This window comes from Archocentrus centrarchus, chromosome 4 (genome assembly GCF_007364275.1).
Source record: "Archocentrus centrarchus isolate MPI-CPG fArcCen1 chromosome 4, fArcCen1, whole genome shotgun sequence".
NCBI lineage: Eukaryota > Metazoa > Chordata > Actinopteri > Cichliformes > Cichlidae > Archocentrus > Archocentrus centrarchus.
The window spans coordinates 13,348,888-13,374,539 of record NC_044349.1 but is presented as its reverse complement, the minus strand read 5'-3'; the positions used below and the strand labels follow the sequence as shown (position 1 = coordinate 13,374,539).

General features: G+C 43.0%; 1 protein-coding gene across 1 annotated transcript in view; it reads left to right on the top strand.

The window, feature by feature from the left end:
- LOC115778843 (E3 ubiquitin-protein ligase rnf213-alpha-like) overlaps positions 1–25,652 on the top strand; it is a 92,557-nt gene that overhangs the window by 25,568 nt on the left and 41,337 nt on the right. Inside the window, 6 exon segments of the mRNA XM_030727195.1 lie at positions 1,118–1,307; positions 1,538–1,711; positions 1,978–2,130; positions 11,506–12,116; positions 12,571–12,730; positions 12,812–13,029. Coding sequence (XP_030583055.1) covers positions 1,118–1,307; positions 1,538–1,711; positions 1,978–2,130; positions 11,506–12,116; positions 12,571–12,730; positions 12,812–13,029 — 1,506 coding nt within the window.

Below are 25,652 nucleotides of genomic sequence, written 5' to 3'. Positions count from 1 at the left end.
TACATTTCACTGTGCATTGTACTGTGTATAACTGTGCATGTGACAAATAAACACTATCTTATCTTATCTTATCTAGTTAGTGGTGGTTTCTTAGGACACACAAATAATGGAGTTTGAATAACTAAAATTTCATTAATTGAATTAAGCTCAACAGAAATGTGGAATAGCTAAGTAAACAAAGTAAACTCTGGTAAACTTTTTTCTTTTCTCTGAAAGAAAAAGGTTTACCAGAAACCAAACTAACGCCAAACCTACCACGCTTCTCCCTAATGTGGAGAACAGAGAGAGATCAGGAACAGAGAGAGATCAGGACTGGGTCCTTGCCAACAGGCAAGTTAACACACATGCTTCATTTATGCTATCGCAGTTGTGTCTGTTTGTGGAGTATTTGCCTATGAACAGCCTAAAACCAACACAGTCCTCAAATATCCCAACTGCACAGTGGATGGAGCTGTATGATGGTCAAATGCTGGTTGTTGTGCCAAAAACTGATTGTGGGCCAAAAACTGATTTCCAATGGTTCTTTGTGTTTTTAATGTGTAACATCTTTGCTTATCTTGGTAAATAGACTGTAGTCAACAGGATTTATGAAGGGCTTATACATCAAATGAAGAAATGACCTGTCTTGCAAGGATCTTTATGAGTCTGTGTTACTGTATCTACATTATAATCAATCCAGTCCTTTTTGGCCACTTCAAATATCTTTATAGAACTTGATGTTATATTTGTTGCCCTCTTGGCCAGATCTTTCTTAAAGAAGTCATTTTTAATGTAAATGACTGCTTTCACCCTGATAAATAAAGAATATAAAAAAGTCACTTTGCCAAAAACTGACTGCAGCTTCTACTTTATGACAGGAATTTTGTTTCTTGCTCAGAATGGCTTGGCATCATTAATATCTCTTTGACATATTTTTCACAGATTAGTGAAAACAACAGTTTAAATATAGCCTTTTTTTTTTGTAAATACCAGAAAGAGGCAACCAGAGAAAGAAAAAATATGATCTTGGCCAAAGAGATTGTCACATACTGCCTTTGCAAGAATGATTTCAATCAATCAATCCTAAAGGTGTTTCTACATTGCTTAATTTTATTTTTCTATTTTTTTCTCTCTTCAGGATAAATCTGGAGAAGCTGTGTTTGCTCTTTTGGATAAATATGATATCACAAAGTTTTTGAAGCTGATGTCTGTTGTTGTGGTGGAGTCATGGCCCAAAGGTGCAAGTGGAGATGACATTCAAGGCGAAGACTTGATATTTGAGTACCTTATAAACTGGCCCATGGCCAAAGCTATCTTCCAAATGACAGGTAAATGAGATATAATATATATATATATATATGTATATATATATATGTATATATATATATATATATATATATATATATATATATATATATATATATATATATATATATATATATATTAGAGAGAGAAAGATAACTTTATCAAATACATTTTGGACTGGATGAACAGATTTTTATTCATTTAAAAAAATATCAGTAAAGTACTTTAAGTTTTAACTCTTTTTTTTTTCCAGGTGTTAGAAGAGGACTGACTGACAAACTGTCAGATGAAGCACAAATTAAGATAGTTTTGGGGACTACAGCCTTCAAATCTATATCAGAAAAATTACTGAATGGAAACATCCAAATGAAAACTTTACTTCACATTTTCCAGAGAAAACGTGAATTTCTTGATTTGCTGAAGTTAGGTGAATATAAATATCTATTTCCTCTCTATGTTTTGCATCAATCTTTTCAGCTGACGTTCTTTTTCTTTTATTTGTTTTGTTTTTTATTTTTCCAGAACACATCCGAAAGTGTGACAAGTTTATTTATCTCTGGGTTTAATAACACTATTTGTAACACATATGATTAAAAAAAAATACATTTAATTGTTTCTATTTGAGTTATGTTCAAATAATGCTGAAGTGTAAGTGTTCATTACACTCCACCAAAGTGTTCATTAATGTTCCAGATGTCCTGTGTGATGATGGTCGTTGTAACGATGAGCAAAACATGAGAAAATTACTGGAACAAAGAGAAGCGGAAGCAAAAGCTGTGAATACTAAGAAAGAGCTGGTCAGGGGTCTTCTACAAATCTGCCAAGAAGTTCCAGAACATGTGAAAGGTAGGTAGTGCTAGCAAACTGAGAGAGAAAAAATATGTTTTAGCTTTAAGTACATATATTTTAATGTATTTGTTATCACTGTCACTTCAAAGAAAGTTCAGGGTGTGAAACCTCATGTTTGGCATGGGCTTTTCTGTGTGGAGTTTGCATGTTGTCGTTGTGCTTGCATGGGTTCTCTGTAAGTACTCCTGCACATCAGGTGCTGTTAAAGCTGGTTATGGAGCTGTTTGGCCTCCAACTGGATTGGACTGGAGAAACCTATCTCCATTAAAGGTCTAATATCTCCTTAATGATGGAATTATTTTCAAAATGAAAAAAAAAGTGGATTTTGCTAATGACATCACAAAGCCATGAAAAAAAAAAGACTCAGGGGCAGATTTGCTAATGGTCCATGCCAACATAAAACCTACTGTCAGTATTTACTGAGGAGGTGTATTGTCAGTTTTGATGTGGACACAGGTGTTTTTACAGCTGGCCTTATTGTATATGTATTTGTAGAAAATTGCTTTTCAGAAGAAAGAATGCAAAATTTTAGGAGGAGGGTGTTTAGATGAATCTCTCATGTCATGAATGAGTCCTGGACCCAAATGCAGACTTATAAGATGGAAATAATAAATAAACATTTTTTTCAAGTATATCAGAGAGTCTGTCAGCTGAAAATAAAGTCCATAAACCCAAAATAAGTGAGAGATAAGTAAGGCAAGACAGAATGAGACTACAACACAATAAGGAACTAAGGGAAACTGAGGGTTTAAATAGACAAGGTAATCAGGGATATGGGAAACACCAGCGTAATGAGATACGGCTGAAACTAATGCAAGAAGACAAGACAAAGGAAACTGGGGGAAAACTGAAAACATAACACAAGAGACTGAAGCCACCAAAATAAAACAGTTTGTAACAAAATGAGGGAACACGTAACACAGAAACAGACTAAACAACAGAAACAAGGAACACAAGAGGGCAGGAGAACTGAAACTAAACTGAAACTAAAAACAAAACTATGTAACTGAAAACTGCATCAAATTTAACATAGAAAATAAAGTGTCTTTTCTCGTACTTGATGTGTCAGTGATAGTTACAGATGTGATTGTTTATTGCTTATTTGTAATACTGGGAGAGGGTGTATTATGACAATGAGCATGAAATTGGCCTGGGATGGTTCAAGGATGTGAATGTGATGCCAAAGCTTCTGCTGTGCCCTGAAACTCTTCTTTGTTCTCAGCCTGAATGTTTATAGGGCCAAGTCCTGCACACTTCTGGTCTTTATTAATTCTGGAATTTTGATAAAACAAAGCAGAACTGAACTGAACTTAACAAGGAGCATCAGAAGGAAAGAGAGAACAAGTGTCTCACATTCCATATTACAAACAGCCGGGTTACTTTTTAAAGTTAGCCAATGGTTTTGTTGTGATTCAGGTTTTTAGTCAGATTTCTACGCAGAGATTATTCCATAACAAAAACTGTCAACAGCAGAAGACCATGTGTGTCTGTTCTTAGTAGTGCTTATAAACAGAGCTTGATGTTCATGTAGTTGACATAGCATGCAGGAAAAAAAAGCAAAAAACAAAAACAAATAAATTTTCTACTGGATTCGCTCTGTGATATTACACTTTTCCCAGCTGTTGTAGCCATTTTTTTTGTGAGATAGTTGTATGCATTTGGAAACACAAATTTGGTAATTATAAGTAATTCTGCTTGTAATGGAATTGTTAATCAATGACTAATTTGTAGAATAATTTGTTGGTTGTGATGTTTGAGGTTTGTATACTGGTAGGAAATGAGGAAAGGGCACCGGAAGTCACTGGACCCTAGAGCAACACAGTTTTTCGACCTACACTACGCTGTACAATGCGGTAAACTAAGTTAAATCAGAAAGGTCAAGATTTCCTTTATGTTTGTACTTTGCTTTCTTCAGTAAAGATACACCAGAAGATTTTTGGACTCAAGACCTTTGTTTACTAACGCGTGTGTGTTGAGTACGGAACACTTGAGGGTCCAGGCTAGGGAGGCAGCCGTGCCGCTGCAGCCACATTAGTCAAAAAACTTGCTATAGTGGAACGACTTGCTGAAAGGCTACCGCTTGCCGTGGAAAGTGTGCCTGGCTTGCCGCAAAGATCCGCAAGGGAAGACGGTGTGGAGCTACAAGGAGCTAACCAATCGGGCTAGCAGGCGGAGGCTACCGAACTTGCTAGCAAAGAGTAAGGAGTACCTTGACGCTGAGTATGCTACGGCAGGAGGCGGTGCTGCAAGTAGAGGTCTGTGCCAAACGAAGAATCCTCTAAAAAAGGTCTGACACTCTCTCTCTTTATTCCGTTAACTACCTGACGCCACTAATGTTAAACACCATCTGAAGTGAACAAAAGTAAGCAGACACTCGGGATTCCGCTCTGAAAATCATTGTGTTTAATTCTACACATAAAGAAACTCCTTTTGCAACTGTTGTGAAGTTTAAGAAGAGTTAGAAGCTGTTGATAATTCGAGGAATTGTAACAGTTTGTGTAGTGATTAAAATAAATGAAGGAATGATCGAAGGAAAAATGATGGCGGAAGGAGGTGCTGTCCCGCGTTCTGACCAAAAGAGGGCGCCAAAGCCCAAGGAAAAGGCGATAGAGGAGAAAATCAAACGGCTGAAAGGAGAGAGAAAGGGAAAGTTGGCACACGTAACCAAACAGAAGAATGACCTGGAGAAATTAAAAGAAAATGAACACAATGTTGGACTCATTAAAGATCAAGCATTATTGATGTTTGAAAAATCCCTTGGAGAATTTGCACGTCTTAACGAAGAACTGTGTGAATTATTGGATGTGGATGAAAGACAGGTAGATCAAGAGGTTTATGATAAGAGATATTCAGAGTTTAAACTGTTCATACAAGGCGTGAATGAATGGATTGCAAATGTCCATAAAGATCCTCAAGAAGATGTTGATGGAAAGCCATGTGATAATGAATCAGAGGCCTGTTCAGTTGTATGCCATAGCGTATCTAAGGCCAGTTCAGCTGTAAGTCATGTCTCAAGTACTACTACTGCTAAGCTGAGAATTAAAGCAGAACGTGAAGCGTTGTTGGCAAGAGCAGCAGCAATGAAAAGGAAAGCAGCATTGGAGCAGGAGGAAATTCGTTTAAAATTACAAAGGGAGCAGTTGGATATTGAAACAGAGCTTGCCGCTTCAGATGCCAAATTAAAGGTGTATGAGGAATACGAGGATGCTCGTTCAGTAGATGAACTTTCCGAGCCATTTCCAGGACTCAGGAATTTATCTATGACTGACAAACCAGATAATCTTTACAGCGATGACAATTACGCGCCTCATCAAAGTAAGCCTCTGGTATCCAGTTCAAACCCAGCTGCAAATGTTTCAGAAGAAAGAAAGCTTTGGCCAGGATTGGATGCTAGCAGCGCTGTGCCCCGTCCTGATGATCACGACCATGCTGATATCTCTTCAGACAGCTTGTATGAAGTGCTGCGGCGCCAAAATGAAGTCACAGAGATTCTCATTAAACAACAGAGTTTGTCTCAATTGCCTCATAGAGATATACCAATGTTTAGAGGAGATCCTCTGACTTACAAATCCTTCATAAGAGCTTTTGAGCATGCCATCAACAGTAAAACAGACAGCCCTCAAGATCGGTTGTATTATCTCGAACAGTTCACAAGTGGAGAACCACTTGATCTTGTTCGTAGCTGTGAGCACATGAGACCTGACAAAGCTTACAAAGAAGCCAGGGAATTACTTGCTCGCCACTATGGAGATGAGTTTACCATCGCCACAGCTTACATCAAGAAGGCAATGGAATGGCCTCAAATAAAACCTGAAGACAGAAAGGGATTGAACGCCTTTGCTTTGTTCTTGATTGGATGTCGTAACACACTGAATGATGTAGACTACATGGACGAAATGAACAATCCAACAAACATGAAGTGCATTTTGTCTAAGCTTCCATTTAAACTGAAGGAAAGATGGAGAAGCTATGCTTATGATATCCAAGAAAAAACAAGAAAAAGAGCTAGATTTACAGATTTAGTGGAGTTTGTTTACTGTCAAGCAAAGGTAGCAAATGACCCACTCTTTGGAGATATTCTGGATTCCACTGCAGGGAATCAGAAAGGCTTGAAAAGAAAACCTAACATTGTCAAAGGTGTATCTAAAGGAAGCAGTTTTGCTGTGGACGTCTCTACTGAGAAGAACGCCAGTAAACGCCAGCTTGAGAAAACAACAGTTTCAGTCAAGACTGCAAGCGTTTTCCAAAATCCATGTCTTTACTGCCAAAGGAGCCATGCACTCATTGTGTGCAGCAAGATCAAAGAGCAGCCTTTGAAAGACAGAATACAGTTCCTGAAAATGGTTGGTCTTTGCTTTGCATGTCTAACAGCAGGTCATCGGGCCAAGGACTGTAGAAAAAGAACCTCATGCCCAGAGTGCTCCCTCAAGCACCCAGCAATCCTGCACGTGGTAAAGGATGTTAAATCAGATTTGAACAGCACAACTGGTGGCTTGCAAGGCACAGGTGAGGTCACAAGTGCTCTTGTGTCAGGAGAGAGTATAAGCAAGAACACTGGGGCTAGTGAGTGTATTCTTCCTATTGTACCTGTGCAGATAAAACACAAAAGGGACTCAAGGATGATCGAGACCTATGCCTTCCTAGACCAAGGAAGCACGGCAACTTTCTGTACGGAAGACCTAGCCAGCAAGTATAACATCAGAGGCAGAAAGACAGAGTTCATCCTTCGCACGATGGCAACCGAACAGAAAGTAAGTAGCTGTATGCTTACTCATCTAGAAGTGTGTGGCTTAGGGAAGCAAGACTTCATCCAGTTGCCCAACGTGTATACTCAGCCAGAAATCCCTGCAAAGAAAGCCAATATACCTCAGAAGAGTGATTTGGCAAGGTGGCCTTACCTGAGCAGAGTCCATCTCCCAAACCTTGAAGCAGAAATTGGTCTTCTCATCGGTTCCAATGTCTACAAGGCCATGGAACCATGGGAGATCATCAATAGTCAGAATGATGGACCGTATGCTGTAAAGACGGTGCTCGGGTGGGTTGTCAATGGGCCAATTAGTAGATGCACAGAGAAAGAGGCTGAAGACAACAAAGAACAAAGTTTCCTTGTCAATCGTATCTCTGTGATGAACATTGAAGATATGCTGGTGAAGCACTATAACGCTGACTTCCCAGAAAACCGGTGTGACGACCGGCGAGAAGACTCTGAACAGGACAGGCAGTTCATGCATACAGTGGCAACATCAGCACAACTCATTGATGGCCATTTCTGCATTAAGCTGCCGTTGAAGGATGACAAAGTGAAGATGCCATGTAACCGTGGTATTGCTGAACAGCGACTTAACTCACTAAAGAGGAAATTCAGCAGAAATACAGACTTTGCCCAAGAATACAGAACATTCATGAGCAACATACTTGAGAAGGGCTATGCAACACAAGTTCCTGAACAGCAGCTGAGTCGCAGTGATGGAAGGGTGTGGTTTATCCCACACCACGGCGTGTACCACCCGAGGAAGAAGAAGCTGCGAGTAGTTTTTGACTGCGCCGCAACTTACCGAGGAGTGTCGCTGAATGACCAATTGTTGCAAGGACCAAACCTGACAAACACACTCATTGGCGTACTGCTAAGATTCAGGCAGGAGCCCGTCGCCATGATGGCAGACATAGAGTCCATGTTCTACCAGGTGCGGATACCTGATAATGATGCGGACCTGCTACGCTTCCTCTGGTGGCTGGATGGTAATACAAATTTGGAACCAGCTGAGTACAGAATGTGTGTGCATCTATTTGGCGCAACATCGTCTCCCAGCTGTGCGTCATACGCACTAAGAAAAACAGCAGAGAATGCATTAACACAGACCTCAGCAGAAGCAGTGCAGACAATTCTCAAGAATTTCTATGTCGACGATTGCTTGAAGTCTGTTCCCACAGAGGACCAAGCAGTTGCTCTTGTCAAGGAACTGATGACGTTATGCACTGGCGGTGGTTTCCACTTAACCAAGTGGATCAGCAACAGTAAGGCCCTACTGTGCTCAATACCTGAACATGAGCGAGCTGCTGAGGTCAAAGATCTAGACCTAGAGAACGACGAATTGCCAGTAGAACGGGCACTGGGCATGCAGTGGTGCACCAGTACAGACAGCTTCAGATTCAAGACACAACTGCCAGATAAGCCATGTACAAGAAGAGGCATCTCAGCCGTCGTCAGTACAGTGTACGACCCCATGGGCTTCCTAGCACCACTCATGCTACCTGTGAAGCGTATTCTGAGAGACCTCTGTAAAGACAAAAGAGATTGGGATGAAGAAATCCATGGAAGGCCACGCAAGACATGGCTGGATTGGTTAGCACACCTCCACAAGCTTTCAGATCTAAAGGTTAGCAGATGTTTTAAACCTGCCACCTTTGGTCTAGCAAAGACTGCTCAAATCCACCACTTCTCAGATGCCAGTCAGGATGGTTATGGCGTTGTGTCATATCTTTTGTTGACAAATGGACAAGGTGAGAAGCATGTATCATTCTTGATGGGAAAGTCCAGAGTCGCTCCACTCAAACAGATCACGATTCCCAGAATGGAATTGACGGCAGCGATGGTGGCAGTCAAGGTAGATCGTATGCTGAAAAGAGAAATTGAAAGTCCCTTGATGGAATCGATCTTTTGGACAGATAGTACGACAGTACTAAAGTACATTCGAAATGACACACTTCGTTTTAAAACGTTTGTAGCCAACAGAGTTTCGTACATAAGAGAAGCAACAACGCCAGCCCAGTGGAAGTATGTCAACACGGCTCAAAATCCGGCAGATCAGGCTTCAAGGGGCTTGAAGTTCGAGAGTTTCATTAAAAATGGGAGCTGGTTTCATGGGCCCAAGTTCCTGACTGGTGAGTGGCCAGACCAGCCTGAGCAAACCTACCTCACGGAAGATGATGCTGAGATTAAGACATCGGCTGCAGTATCATGCTCAGTTCAGGAGGAGTGCAAAGAGCCACTGAACAAACTCGTGGAGTATTATTCCAGTTGGCACAAGCTTAAAAAGGCCATTGCTTGGATTTTACGTCTAAAGGAGTCATTGAGGTATTTATGTGAGAAAAGGAAAGAACTGGAACGAACCATGCAACAATCTAAAGAAGGTCCAGAAAGGCAAAGAGACATTATCGAACAGCATATGGTGACATGTAAGAAGAACCTAGCTAAAGGAATTCTTACGGTTGAAGATCTAGCCAGAGCTGAAACAGAAATGATTAAATACAGTCAGAAACAGACCTATGCAGAAGAGATAAAGGCTTTGCTGCTTGGAAACATGCAAGTGAAAAGAAACAGTTCAATCTTCAAACTGGATCCATACCTGGATAATGGTGTGCTGAGGGTAGGAGGGCGTCTGAGCAAATCAGCGATGCCCGAAGAGGCCAAGCATCCCGCTATTCTACATAAACAGCATGCAGTAGCCCGCCTTATTCTCCACCATATCCACCAAGAAGCTGGACATGGAGGCAGAAACCATGTCTTAGCCAAATTACGGCAACGCTATTGGATACCAAGGGCCAATGCAGCAGTGAGAAGGGTGATTTCAGAGTGTAACCTCTGTAGAAGACTGTATGCAAAGGCAGGAGAGCAGAAGATGGCAGACTTGCCACCGGATCGGCTACTGCCAGACAAGCCACCCTTTACTAACACTGGTGTAGATTATTTTGGCCCGTTTGAGGTCAAAAGAGGGCGTGTTAAAGTCAAGTGCTATGGAGTGCTTTTTACATGCTTAACTACAAGAGCAGTGCATATTGAAATAGCCCATTCCCTTGACACAGGCTCGTGTATTAATGCTTTACGGCGTTTTCAAGCCAGAAGAGGGCAAGTGTCAATCATTCGTTCCGACAATGGCACGAACTTTGTTGGTGCTGAACGAGAGCTACGAGAGGCATTGGCAGAGCTGGACCAGTCTCTTATCCATGAAGCAATGGTGAAAAAAGGCGTGCAGTGGATTTTCAACCCACCTGCTGCTTCCCACCATGGCGGCATTTGGGAGCGTCAAATCCGCACAGTGAGGAAAGTGTTGAGCTCCGTCGTGAGGCAACAGCAGCTAGATGATGAAGGGCTACAGACTTTACTGTGCGAAGTTGAGAGCATTATCAATGGAAGACCCTTGACTACAAACACAGACCACCCAAATGACCTAGAGCCACTGACGCCAAACCACCTCCTCCTAATGAAGGCACAGCCTAACTTTCCACCCGGTGTATTCAATAAAAATGATCTCTACGTCCGCCGTCGTTGGAGACAAATTCAATACTTGGCTGATCTGTTCTGGCAAAGGTGGACTCGTGAATATCTCCCTCTGCTGCAAGAACGGCAAAAGTGGCACATCCAGAAGAGGAGCTTCACAGTTGGAGATGTCGTCCTGGTCATTGACTCAACCCTGCCAAGGAACTCTTGGACATTAGGAAGAATCACCAGAGTGGTACCAGATTCTGAAGGGGTCGTTCGAAGTGTCGAGGTCAAAACGAAGACAAGCATCATTCAAAGACCCATAACTAAACTTTGCTTCTTGCAGGGAGAAGATTGAAGCTTGAGAGAAGAATGAAGACCAGATTAGTTTAGAACTGGTTAGGAAAGACTGTTATTTCTTTGCTAATGTTATTCGTAAAGGGATGAAACCTGTTGAGAAATATTAGTTGATCAGTGTAAATGGCTCCAATTTAAGTTTAAGTTGGTAATTGATATGCTGAGGCATAGTCAATTAGGGGGCGGGATATGTTGTAGCCATTTTTTTTGTGAGATAGTTGTATGCATTTGGAAACACAAATTTGGTAATTATAAGTAATTCTGCTTGTAATGGAATTGTTAATCAATGACTAATTTGTAGAATAATTTGTTGGTTGTGATGTTTGAGGTTTGTATACTGGTAGGAAATGAGGAAAGGGCACCGGAAGTCACTGGACCCTAGAGCAACACAGTTTTTCGACCTACACTACGCTGTATGATGCGGTAAACTAAGTTAAATCAGAAAGGTCAAGATTTCCTTTATGTTTGTACTTTGCTTTCTTCAGTAAAGATACACCAGAAGATTTTTGGACTCAAGACCTTTGTTTACTAACGCGTGTGTGTTGAGTACGGAACACTTGAGGGTCCAGGCTAGGGAGGCAGCTGTGCCGCTGCAGCCACACCAGCCAATTGCCATATCCATCTTTTATGCACAGCCTATGCATTTGTCTAACATCACTAGTAGTATTAAGCATGAAAACTGTTTAGCTTATTGTTATATCTTAGGAGTACAGATCTAAACACTTCGGAAACTAAAGTCTTAAATCGGGAAATGTTGAAATAGTACTAAGAAAAGAATTTTTGATAATAATACATTTTCTACATCTAATCCACAGTTGACTTCAATGGGTTGGACCAAAAACTTAATCAGAACATTGAGACAATGAATCTGAATGAATTTATGAAGGTTTGCACTCTGGATGAACTGAGCTCTTCTACAACTTTGAATGTCACTTTTTTCAATTTGTGTGATAAAACCCACCAAATGGCTTCAGAACTGTTGGATATTAAAGACAGCGCAATCTTCAAAATGTGCTGGACCAACCAAGTGGAAGAGCTGTCAAGAGACCAACCAGATGCAGATGACACTGATAGAAATGAAGAAGTCTATACTCTTGAGCAGATCTACAACAAAATATTCCAAACCTGCTATGCCAACTACAAAAAGCTTTATGATAGTCTTAAGAGTGGAGAACTTCTGCTGGAGGAAATTGACAGCATCTTTGAAGTCTATAAAGGAAGGTATGAAGACTTGAGGAAAGACTTAAATATCATGTGCAGAATCAACTCATCTGACGACAGAAAATGGATCAGAGGAAGGGTTTACCAGATTCAACAGTACCAGGATGTTCATCTAGCAATGGAATCTTCCAAAATCATCATGGATATCAAAAACATAATATGTCCAGAAGGAGACTTCAGTGTATTGGACAAATTGCTACAAATGGTGTGTTTACTTCTTCTTCTTCTACTACTACTACTACTAGCGGTTGCCAAAGGAAGCAGCCAAAAAAATGTTTACAGCTAATTAATATTATTGAAACTAAGGTCCATTAAAGAAACTCTAGCCCTGACAGGATATTAACATCAGACTTACTTTAGACTCTTTTGATAGATATAGAAGAATGTAGTTGTATATGATATATATTATTATATATTTTGATATATATTATATACTTTATCAACTATTAACAGTAATGTTCTACTACAGACACTTAATGGTGAAACTAGTTTGGTCTTGTTCTCTGATAAATAGCAATGGAAAAATCTAAAAAGTAAAAGAATGAAATTAATTATGTATTAAATAATTAACCTTTATAGAACATTTATTTTTGGTTATAAATAATTTTATTTTAAAAAATCAAATATAATGTGATATTGCATAAATGTATATTTTTCAGAATGAATCCAACTTTAAGAAAAACAACGTGAAGTGCATTGATGATGCTTTCATAGATGCAAAAAAGATTCTGAAAGACATTACGGATGATCGCAAGGAATGTCTTCAAAAACTCTTTCAGAGTAAAGACTTCATCCAGTGGATTAAGAAAGAACTTAAAGGTACAAAAAATTCTTTTTTTTTTAATTATCAACAACTAAATATAGTAATTCATAACAGCTAAAGGATACTTATAATTGCAGATGTCAATGAGCTAAAGGTTTTTGTTGATCTGGCATCAATCTCTGCTGGAGAAAATGACATGGATGTCGATCGAGTTGCCTGTTTTCATGATGCCGTCCTTGGTTACTCGTCCATGCTGTATGACCTGAAGCAGGACTCTGATTTTAAGAAGTTCAATGAGTCATTATCAAAGTTGTGGAAGGCACTTGATAATGACAAAGATATACCCAAGAAGCTGGTAAGATTTCATCCTTATAAAATATAAGTAGCATTTCTACTATAAACAGGTAATTATAGTATAATTATAAGACACATTATTAGTTTTAGTCGCCCAGCAAGGTGATGACAAGCTGATGTTGAAGTTTGACTTATTACTGACAGTGATGTATATTACTAACATAATCAGTAGTCTGGGGTTCAGTCTAGTTTTGGAGCAGTCTCTTTCTTTGAGTATAATGGACTTAGTTGCTATTTGGTTTGATATTATAGACTTGGTGCTACAGACATGATACAGTATATCATTACACACAGTGACTTGTTACATTGTACTTTTTTGTGCAAAAGAAATTAATTTAGTAAGGATGTAACTGTATTTTTATAGTGCCTTTCAAGATATAAGGTGCTTCACATCAAATAAAACCAGCAAAATAAAAAACATAAGACCAGAAGTAAAATGACACCAGGTCATCAGAAATAAAAATATATAAAACAGAAACATAGTAAAGTGATACTTGAGTGTCAGTTTTAAAAGATGAGGATTCAGCAGCTTTTTTAAATGAGTTCACAGGTTGTGAACTGGAGGGCAGAGAAACACGGATTTCTCTCTTCAATCAAAGTTGTTACCTTTTTGATATGTTTATGAGTGGAACCACCATTATCTCCCCCCAAAAAATTGCTGTTGTAAGAAAACAGGATGGAATCCTAAAGAATAAAAAAAATAAATAAATAAAAAAATGAGCACATGCTGCCCTACAGTGCAGGCTTACCAAATATAAATAATTTAATGTGGCACAATAAGACACTTGTTACCTAATTGTTGGGCTGCAGTACTGCTCATCCTCACCTTCATCAGGAGTGGAGGGGGTCAAATAGGCAGTCAATCCAAATTAGAAGGGATAATTATAAATACATAAATTAAGGGTTGTATCTACTTAGGGGTTATATTGAGAAGGAAGTCTTCTCGGTGTAAACAAATATTTGAATGACATCACAAGGGTAGATAATTACTAAATGTTGTTGTTACTACATAAAAGACATGATTCATACAAGGAAAAACTCCAATTTCTATATATATATATATATATATATATATATATATATATATATATATATATATATATATATATATACCAGAGATGCCGGTTAGATATAGCCGGGCTCACCTCAACACATGACCTGGGCTCTGGAACCAGTCTCCAGGAGAGGGGCTGAACTCTGTTCCAATCTGGAGTTGTCCTCGGTGAAAGGCGGCGAGCTGGGGTGGGTATTCTTGTATCCCCTTGGCTTACTGACTGTATGTTGGAGTTTTCACTGGTGGATGAGAGGGCTGCTTCCCCATGCCTTCAGGCCAGGGAATGGGTCGTGACTGTTTTTTGTGCTTACGCACCAAATGAGTTCAGAGAACCCAACCTTTTTGGAGTTGCTGGGTGGGGTGCTTGAGGGTGCTCCATCCGGTGACTCCATCGCCTTACTGGGAGACTTCAACACTTATGTGGGCAATGACAGTGGAAGGGTGTGATTGGAAGGAACGACCTGCCATATCTGAACCTGAATGGTGTTTTGTTATTGGGCTTCTGTGCAAACCATTTTCCATAATGAACACCATGCTCAAACGTAAGGATGTCCATAAGTGCATGTGGCACCAGAATACCCCAGATTGCAGGTGGATGGTTGATTTTGTAAGGAGTCCTATCAGGATTGCTGCCCCCGCAACTTGCCCCTGGATAAGTGGAAGAGAATGCATGGATGAACGGATGTGTTGTCTGGTTGGTTAGCCATCAGCAGTTTGTCTTTCTGTATCTGGAAGTCCCACAGGATTTTAGCTTGGTTATTCTCAACCACTCTTGGAGCATATCCCATTTTGACCTTGGGACTTTTGGGCCATACTTGGCACAGATGTTCCTGCATACTATGTCAGCCACTTAGTTATGGCGTTTGTAACGTCTGGGTTGTGTTCGGTGGTGAAGAGGAGGCGGCGGGCAGCCAAAAAAACGCACAAGCACACTGGCACTGAGAATTTCAGTATTGCCCTTTTAATAAATGTAATCTTCACAACCTTATGAAGCCCGGTTGAACGGCTGCTACATAAACACACCTGAAAACGAGCAGTGTTCATACAACCTGTAACGGTACAAAAAATAAGGAAAAAGGAAAAGGTCCGCCTAAATCCAAAATGTCCGTCTGCAAAAAACATCTCCCGCGCTCTCTACTGAGGAGCGGTGGGTGCACACTGGTGACATCATCTACACAAAAAGGCCAGACTGTCGTAAAGAGACATCACAATTACGACTGTTACATATTCCCCCCCGGTTAACAAAAGGCTGTCCTCAGCCGAACACAGCAAAGGCACAGTACATACTTAACGAGCCTCCACACATGGATAAGCCAGGATAAGATGTTGAAACCAAACAGGAAATCTACAGTGCAATATTGAAAAGCTGGCAAACATGACAGTTTCCAACAAGGTGAATGTCAACTTGGACAGATATTGCATAATAAAAATACACTTAGGATGTTCAGGACAATTACAAAATGAAGTTCCCTTTTTTTTTTTTTTTTTCCCCCCACAAAATTTTTTTCAAATTCTGGAACAGTCAACACAATATGTAAAAACTTATAAACATGAGCTGTATATTAACTCACATAACAGTCATGAAACACCAGTGAACAACAAGAAACACATAACAAATGCAAATAAGGTCACTTCAGGTCAAACCTGTCAGTATGAAAAGGGTTGGTCCACCTATTGACAGACCAATCAGTGGTGACTCTAGGAACACGCCTCGGTCTGAAGTTATAGGAAACCCCAGCAGCGCGCCCATTGTCAGCAGGAGGTGGACTGTTCACATCTGTTCTCAGGGCAGCGTCTGCGGTCTCATGAACAGAGTTTTGGTTCAACAAAGGAGGAACAGTATCGGCATAGTCGAAATCAGTCTCAGTTGGGATATCACCAGAGACCATAGCAGTGTTTGTATCAGCAACATCACAGTCACCAGGTTCTGGTTCCAAAAGAGCAGAGGGCAAGCTGCTGCCTGGCAAACTGCGAGTCAAACCTGCAGAAGCCTTTTGTTTTGAGTGTTTGTCAGATAAAGCTGTGGCCCAGGTGTAAAATGGTTGCAGGTTTGCAACATGAAAAACTCCAGCTTTCTCTCCAGTGTCCACTTTTGTTAGACAGTAATTCACATCAGACATCCTCTTGGAGACACGGTAGGGACCTGTGAAAAGGGGTGCCAGCTTTGCTGAAAAGTTGGATGCTGCATCTGATTTTGGGTGCGATTTCACTCTAACCAGGTCCCCAACTTCGTAAGAGACTGGGCGACGTCTTAGATCATAGTAATGCTTTCGCCGTTTATGACTCTCTGTGAGAACCACACGAGCATGCTCATGAGCCTCTTGAAGTGAAGCTCTCAGATTCTCTGAGTAGGATGTTTCAGGTTCGCCCACTCCGTCCCAGGAGGGTTGAGTGATGAGGTCCAAGGGAGTGTCCAACTCTCGTCCATAGAGCATCATAGACGGGCTCAGGCCTGTGCTCTCGTGAGGCGCAGTACGCAGGGCAAAACAAATTTGGGGAAGATATCTGTCCCAGGAAGTGTGTTTGTCGTCGACATATGCTCGGATGGCTGTTTTCAAGGTGCGGTTTACACGTTCAGTTGCATTCGTTTGAGGATGGTAGGCAGTTGTCAGTCTGTGTTCAGTTCCAAGTGTCGACAGAACATGCTCAAACAGGTCGCTGATGAAAGGTGTTCCCCTATCAGAAATAAGGTAGGAGGGAGAACCATGTCGGGCAAATATTTCAGTGATGAACTTATCAGCAGCGACTTGAGCTGTGGCTTCTCTCACAGCACTCACCTCAATCCATTTGGAGAAATAGTCCACAAAAACAAGAATATATGCATTTCCCCTTTGTGTGCGGGGTAGTGGGCCAACATAGTCCACACCTGTGTACTCCCATGGTCTTTGTGGTTGGATGGGAACCATAAGACCTGCTGTTTTCCTTTGGGTTGGCTTAGTGGCTTGACACAGACAGCATGAGACGACATACTTTTTCACATCGGTGGTCATGTTTGGCCAGAAGAACCTGAGACGCAGGCGTGCCAGAGTTTTTGCAATGCCCAGATGTCCTGCTGTAGGGTGATCATGGTAATACTTGAGCAGATAACCATGGAGCGCATTAGGAGCGAAAAGTTTAATCTGCTTGAGTGGGTGAAGACCACATTTTGTTTTTGGGTCGAGGAAATATAGGAGTCCATCTTGTATAATGAACTTCTCAAGATCTTTATTATCTGTCTCACTTCGTTGGTCGCTCTCCAGCTGACGAAGCAGTGCGCCTGTGACCGGGTCCTCTAGCTGTAGTTGGCGAACATGTAGACGGTCCGACACAATTACAGAAGGCAGAGCGCGAAGGTCCATACTTCCCATCACGGCATAGGGAGGGAGGATATCGGTAGGTGCATCCACATCTGGGAGGGGATTACGTGAAAGGGCATCAGGCACCTTATTACGTTCTCCAGGTTTGTGGATGATGCTGAAATCAAAATCTTGAAGGCGAAGAGACCACCTGGCAAGCCTGCCAGAGGGATTGGGGCGAGACATCAGCCACTTGAGGCTGCTGTGGTCAGTGTAAATAGTCACATGCAGACCTTCGACATAAGGCCGGAAATGCTCCAAGGCCCAGATGACAGCGAGGCACTCTTTTTCTGGAGTCGAGTAAGGTTTTTCCGATTTATGCAGAGCACGGCTAGCAAAAGCCACAGCAACATCTCTGTCATCCTCATCTTTCTGCATTAACGCTGCTCCGAGTCCAGCATCGCACGCATCCGTGTGGATGAAGAATGGACGTGTGAAATCTGGAAACTTGAGGATTGGTGCAGACGTTATGGAACGTTTTAGAAAGTCCACAGCTGTTTGGCACCTATCATTCCAGTTAAACTGCACATCCTTTTTAGTGAGGGCGAAGAGTGGCTCTGCGTGACGGGCATAATCTGGTACAAAGCGGCGGTAGTAACCCGTTAAACCAAGGAACTGTCGCACCTGCTTTGTTGTGGTTGGTACTTTAAACTCAGTCACAGCTCTCACCTTGTCAGGGTCAGGATGAATGCCAGATGGTGTGACACGATAGCCAAGGAAGGTAAGGTCTGTGAGACAAAATTGACATTTGCTCAGTTTCAATGAGAGGCCAGCAGATTTGAGCCTACTAAGGACCTCCTCAAGGTCGATTAGATGTTGTTCAAAGGTTGGTGATGCGACAACAATGTCATCCAGATACACTGCACATGACTTATAAATCAGGCCGGCTAAAACATTGTTCATAAGCCGTTGAAAAGTCGCAGGGGCATTACACAGGCCAAAAGGAAGGACTCTGAACTGAAACAGGCCGCAATGCGTGATAAAGGCAGTCTTTGGTCTAGCCTCTTCAGCAATGGGGACCTGCCAGTAACCTCGAGCGAGGTCTAGTGTTGTGAGAAACTTCCCTTTGGCTAAAAAGTCCAATGATTCATCCACTCGTGGGAGTGGGTAAGAGTCTTTCACAGTTAACTGGTTTAGACCTCGGAAGTCAACACAGAACCGTGGTTCACGGGGGGGTCTGATCACAATGACCACAGGTGCTGCCCATGGTCCTGACGCAGGTTCGATGATGTTATCCTGTAACATTTTTTGTACTTGGTCTTCAATGATTTGCTTTTTAGCTGGGGAGGTGCGGTATGGTGGCAAGTTAATTGGTTTCGCATCCCCAGTGACAATGACATGTTCTGCCAAATCAGTGCGGCCAAGGTGACCATCAAACAGATCACCGTAATTTTTTAGCAGTCTTAACAGTCCTTCCTTTTCCACAGAACTTAAGTTAGCGTCATCAACTTTTTCATGAAGTGAGAGCTGCGGAGTGTTCTGCAGAGTCATTGTTCCGCATTCAAGATCAGCTTCCACAAAGCCACTGTCACAGAGTTCATCGAGACATGGGGCATTATTGTCCATAATTACGGTTCTGGTTGGGACATGAATTGTTAGAGAAGTGCGAGTCATAAAGTCCATCCCGAGAATGAAGGGGGATGACAAGTTCTGCACTATTACAAACCTTTGATAGACTGACTTGCCCATAAATCCAATGGTCAACCAGGTTGTTCCTAATGGATTGCAGTTCGTGCCGTTAGCCAGTCTTATGGGTGGAGAATTCCACTGAGTCTTTAATGAGGTATTTTTGGACTTTTCAGCTACCAGGTCTGCCTTCACTGCTGAAAGCGATGCCCCTGTGTCTAGTGTGGCTTCCAGAGCTGCTCCTTTGAAGTTTACCTTAACTCTGAAAGGGGTGTTCCATGAAGATTGTGAAGATCCATCTTCGACGTGATTGAGCATAGGTGGTGAGACTGGGTTTGACATAGGTAGTGAGGGCGGAGTTATTGACTGGGGGGAGGGTTGGCCCTGTGAAACACCCTCCCCCCCCGGAAGTTTCCCTGCCTCCGACCTGCTGGTTGTGTCTGTCTTGCTGTCCCAGCACCGTCTGGTTCTGGAGTCTGTTATCGGATGATAATCTGCAGGCGACACTTGAGGAAGCTCTCTGACGTGTCCGGGAGACTGTCGAGTTCCCTGAAATTCAGTGGAACAGTTAGGGCAGGTGCGGGATGTGACCCCTGGCATTGAACATTTAAAACAGTAGGGTCCACCAACATCTCTACTTTTCACCTGGACTCTTGGTGGCTGCAAAAGGTTGGTGCCGAGAACAGAATGCAGCTCGTGGGCACGCAGCACTAGATCAATTACTGACCTGACAGGTGTCCCATACAATGCCACCCTGTATTTTTCCACTGCATGTTTACAGATGAGGTCAATTTGCTCCTGCTCAGGTGGTGGATTCCTCAATCTTCTGAACTCACTGAGCATGTGGGCTGCAAATGTTGGCAGAGGCTCTTCGGGGTGCTGGAAATGGTCCAAGATGCCTCTCATGATGTTCTCCTGGTTGTCAGCAGGCAAGAACACAGTTCTGAAAAGTTCACAAAATTTGGCCCAAGTAGATACATGAGGACTGAGAACACTAAACCACTTCCTTGGTTCCTTAGCTAGAAAATGTGGTAGTGCCCTCAGGATCTGGGCATCTGTTAGGTCCAATGAGGTTTTATAAGCATTAACAGACTGTAGCCATTCTTCTGGGTGGAGACCACCATCATTAGTAAATACAGTGGGTTCTAATTTAGCCTGGTGCAATGCCGCAGCGAGGACTCTGGTTGTATTGATTAACTCCAGTGAATCTGACTGCGACTGAGACAGGGCCCTATCAGATTGAGTGGGGCCAGGTGCTGGGTTGGGATGCTCTTTCTTCCTGTTATGTTGGCTTTGAACAAATGGAGTGGATGAGGCCTGAGGAAAAGGGTGAGTAATCCGGGCGGCTGGAACTGTAGGGGCTGTTTTAGTGTGTTGAGTCCAGCGCTCCAAAATATTTCTCTGGAGATCCAAAGAGTCATGCAAGCATCGCTGAAGCATGTCCACCTCTGCTTCTAAACTTTGTACTTTATGTTCAAGGTTAGGGGAATTTCGTTTGGTAGCAATTTGACTTGGGAGCAACATAAAGTCTATATCATCACATATATCATTCAAGTCAGGGTGAGTAGCCATAATGCACACTTATCAGAACCCAAATCTGTATAATGTAAGTTGTACTGGAATGAACTTCACGTCTGGTCACATAAAAACCTGAGGCACATAAGTTCTTAACCATAGCAATTATTTGTCTGGCCCCCCCTTTTATTTCTTTTTTTTTTTTTTTTTTTTTTTTTTTTTTTGTTGAGGCACCAAATTAAGTGATGATTAACTGTAAAATAGACAGAAACTTATAACTTTGTATGGGTAGAAAATTTTCGAGTCAAACGATCTTAAAACAGCTTTCAACTAGGAACCGTCAAACCAGTGAAAACCAAGAAACCGTATTTAGAAACACTTTAACTGTCCTTATATTATTCCTCCAAAAAGAAAAAAAACATCCCACTGCTGAGTCCAATGAATAGCTCACTTTTTTTTTTTTTTTTTTTCAATCCATTCACAGTCAAAAGTCAAGACTTCTTTTGTTCTCTCTTTATTTATTTTTTATACTCACGGCGTCGGTTCGGTATCTCTCAGAAGAACTGAAAGCCTTGCAGTCCTGATTCTGCACAGAGCTCAGTCCCGTGATAAAGTTCCGACGTGGAGAGACTAATCAGATGAAGCAGCTTGCAGCGTGTGCTCCGCCGATGAGGGGGTTTCCGGTGAGTTCGTTGTGCATGCGTGCATATTCATGAACTATGGAAAGTTGGGTCCGTCTCACATCCAGGTAATGCAGGTCTGCTGTCATCCGACGATTTCACGGCGCAGGGCTTCAGCAGGGAACCAGATTATATCCCGAAAACGGCGCTGCAGCGGCTCCGCTCGTTGCCATGGAAACTCGTCGCGACTCTTTGATCCACCCGACGTCTGTGTCTGGGCCGGCCTGGCCTGTTCCCACGAAGTATGGCGGACGATCGCTGCACTTCGACTACCGTTCTGATGTATCAGGCATCTGCTGCTCGAAGATACTGCATTCAGAGGTCCAAGATAAGATGTTCGGGCGCCAATTTGTAACGTCTGGGTTGTGTTCGGTGGTGAAGAGGAGGCGGCGGGCAGCCAAAAAAACGCACAAGCACACTGGCACTGAGAATTTCAGTATTGCCCTTTTAATAAATGTAATCTTCACAACCTTATGAAGCCCGGTTGAACGGCTGCTACATAAACACACCTGAAAACGAGCAGTGTTCATACAACCTGTAACGGTACAAAAAATAAGGAAAAAGGAAAAGGTCCGCCTAAATCCAAAATGTCCGTCTGCAAAAAACATCTCCCGCGCTCTCTACTGAGGAGCGGTGGGTGCACACTGGTGACATCATCTACACAAAAAGGCCAGACTGTCGTAAAGAGACATCACAATTACGACTGTTACACGTTCCATGTATGCCCTGCCTGCTAACATCTTGCACCTAGCTGTTATGTGCTGGATTGTCTTAGGGCAGTGCTTCTCAAAAAGCTTTTCTTCTTCCTAGGGGGGGCATAACAGAAAATAATTGAGAAGCACTGTCTTAGGCAAGACCCCAGCCTGCACCTGGGGTCTTGCCTGGTTTGGTAGACCCCAGCCTCTGTTGATCTTGTGTTTAGAGGCTGTACCTGCGCTGCCATGAATAATGACTCTGTGCTATCTTTTGGCCCAGCTATTTTCAGCCATTGGTAGGATTTTCAATATCAGCAACTTCATCTATTTGCTGATGGTACATCCCGTGCAGGGGCCTGTCCTTCCATGATGGTTCCTGTTCTTGCTCCTCTTCTTTGTTGGGTTTCTGCTGACTGAGTTATTTACTAAGCACATGATCACTTGTGGCCATCTTCCAAATGTACACATGGATCTTTGTTGTTTCATCCAGGATAGGATTACGTCCGCAGCGCCAACAGCGATGATGCGTCTGGATCCACTCAGACATCTGATCCTTACTGAATGCCTTAAAGGTGGTGCATTGGCTGAGGTAGTGATCCTCTTTGTTGCAGTAGGGACAAAAGGCCTTAGATGAGACTTTCTTGTTGGCTGGCTGATTCAGGTACGAGGAGGCTGGCTTAGGAGCTTGATTCCCCCCTGATTCCTCCACTCCATGCAGAATGGTAGTTGAACGGGTTGGTGGCTTGTGTTCCCACTTCCTATCTCGTCCCTGTCCTCGTTTCTCCGTAGGGGGTATCTCTGAGCTCTGACACCAGGCTTCATACTGGAGCTATTCCGAGAGGTCAAACAGGGTATACATTGTTCCACGTTGGCGACCCATCTGTCTGCGAAACTCCGACCTCATCTCACCTGGCAACTTGCTCAGAAGTCGCTCTACATGCGACCCGCATCGTAGCTCCGCTTCCCCTTGTGGGCCAAGAGTGTTAAGCATGCCAACGAGGGACCTGATCTGTAAGGCGAATCTCAAATGCTCCAGTATCTCCTCGTCGAATACTCGGTGAATCCATCACCTCCGCAATCTTCATGAGAGCCAGTTTATGTGGCTGGCCATACCTCTCATTCAAAGCTGCCATGGTGTCGGTGTAGGGGAACAGAGAGTTGAGGTAGGAATCTGCGATAAGGCGGGCTTCTTCCAACTTCAGGTGATCCATTAGAATCTGATATCGGAATAGCTCTGTAGCATCAGGTGGTAGCAGATTATCCAGAGCTATCTTCAGTCTCGTGAACTCACTCGGATCCTTAGACACAAAGTCTGGTATTGTGGGTGTAGGACCACGGTAGGTATATTCCCTAACAACCGGGACCGTTTTGGACTGCCTGGAAGCTTCGTAGTGAGGTCTGTGAGGCTGAGGCCTCTGTAGGGGCATATACTCCAGTTTGGGTGGACCTATCTGTGGTTGCTGGTGCCCGAAGTGAGTGGGTTCACCAGCATGTGAGGCAAAGGGAGGCCTCTCCGACTGAAGAGGGAAAGAGGAGGTCGGATATACAACAGAAGAGGGGTCATGAGAAGAGGGGAAGGCTCTTTGTTGGCTCACTGATGGTGGGGACTTACTGGGTGTCAGGGATGCTACCTGGTCTTTCACGATCTGCAACTCACTCAACATCCTTCCCATAAACTCAGATAGTAGCTGGTCCCTGTCTATACTCTCGGATCGCGGCCCATTGGGATATGGCGGGTAGGATTGATTAACCGGGCCTGGAGGACCATGGAGCTGAGGTGAACACTGATGCTGTGTTGCCGAGGCTACGGCAGTAGCAGGTATGTGAGACGGTCGACCTTCCCTGTTTAGGAGGAATGACTGAGGGCTCACTCTTGATGCATAGCTAGTTGCAGGATGATCAGGATGGGATTTCTGTCTGCTCTCGGGAACCATAGGCAACCCATACTGACCGACTGCCTCCTGAGGTGCCTGCGAGGGCCCTCTCTCCCATGGCCGATGGTAAGGGGATGACTGCGATGGCCGACCAGGCTGTGGGAATGGGCTAATAGGGCGGAAACCAAGAGGTTGTGTGTCCACTTCAGGCCCCTCCCCCTTATGCCCTACCTCTTCCAGGGATGCACTAAATGAGTCCATAATCTCCCACTGACTTTGGCTGATAGGGCTTGAGATTCCAGAGTGTGATGGAGTCACCTTCGCTACTCCCTCCAAATGAGGCTGGTCCATCTGATGGTCGACTAGTGCTTGATCTGCTGTGTGAAGAGAGGCAGGTCGCTCGACGTGTCTGTAGCCTCTAGTCAGATCGTAATCTTGAAGATGGGATGGTGGCTGTACCTGGCGACGTGGCCTGACCACTTCTGGCTGGGAGGTATATGGCTGCATGCTGGAAGGCTGCTTCTCAATCCAGGAAAAGGTGCCCTATCCGGCTCGAAGGACCTCTGTTAGATAGCGCTAGCAGAAAGGACTGTATAGGTGATATTGGGTGTCTTCCCGGTGTGTCGATCAGAACACTCAGCAGCCCATCACATGCAGTCGTGTACTTTAATCAGGCTTTGGCATACGAACAGCACAGTAACATCAGTAGGCATGCATGATAGTATGTGTGGTCTGAAATAGATTAATAAAGAAATAATATTTACATTAATAAACTCAATAAACAGATAAATCTGAATAAACATCATCAACTTACTAAACATCTGACAACAGGTCAGGAAGTTGCACTATTCTACCTATTTCTCCTACTTCACTACAGTTCTACAGGTATTAGGGAATTCACATTCAAATGTAATGCAACACTACCATCTAGTGGCTACAATGGCTCATAACATGGAGACATGTTGCTACATGCCCCTCGGCAAATGGGTCGGCAAGCCAACCGCTAGCTTACAACTAGTATCACCATAACATGCATGGCACAAGCAAGGTAAACATTCTAACATGGATGTGAGCTGAAGGGTGAAGTCTGCCCACAGTTTACACTAGGAGAAATTGTATTGGAATACAAAGGGAACATTGTTCCTGCTCATCACGGATCGGACTTAACTGTAAGTTTATCACACTACGTCACCTACAACTCAGGCTACTCGTAAGTACGACACACAATAAAGAAAAAGGCAGTTAAATGATCACTCACATCCTCAGCAATGACGCACACTACACACATTAAGGTTTTCCGTCATAGTCCACTCCGGCACTCGCCATCCACTGCCGATCTTACTGCTACGTTGCTGCTATACTGCTACTTGGCGCATGCCCAGTAGGTCGGTCTTTCCAACAATTATTATTATTATTATTATCCCAAATGAGCAGATACTGGTTCTGCTGATGCGTTAAGGACCTTCCACAGCCTGGTCCAGCTGTCCTAGAGTAACTGCCTCTCCCAGTAGTCTCCCAGAATCTCCTCCATGTTTTTGAGACTGCTGGGAGTCACAGAAAACCTTCTGGCAATACCATCCTGGAGGAGTTGGGCTATCTGTACAATCTCTGTTGGATCCAGTTGCTGCCAGTAGTAGCTGACCCCTGCTAAATGCAAAAATTGTGAAAAAAATTCTCAGAAAAGATGAGGAGGGGAAAAAAATGTCAGTGGCCTCCACCTGTAAAACCATTCCTGTTTTGGAGTTTGTCTCATTGTTGCCCCTCTAGTGCACCCGTTGTTAATTTCATTAACACCAAAGAAGCTAAAACTGATAAACAATTCTCTGCTACTTAACTGACCAGATC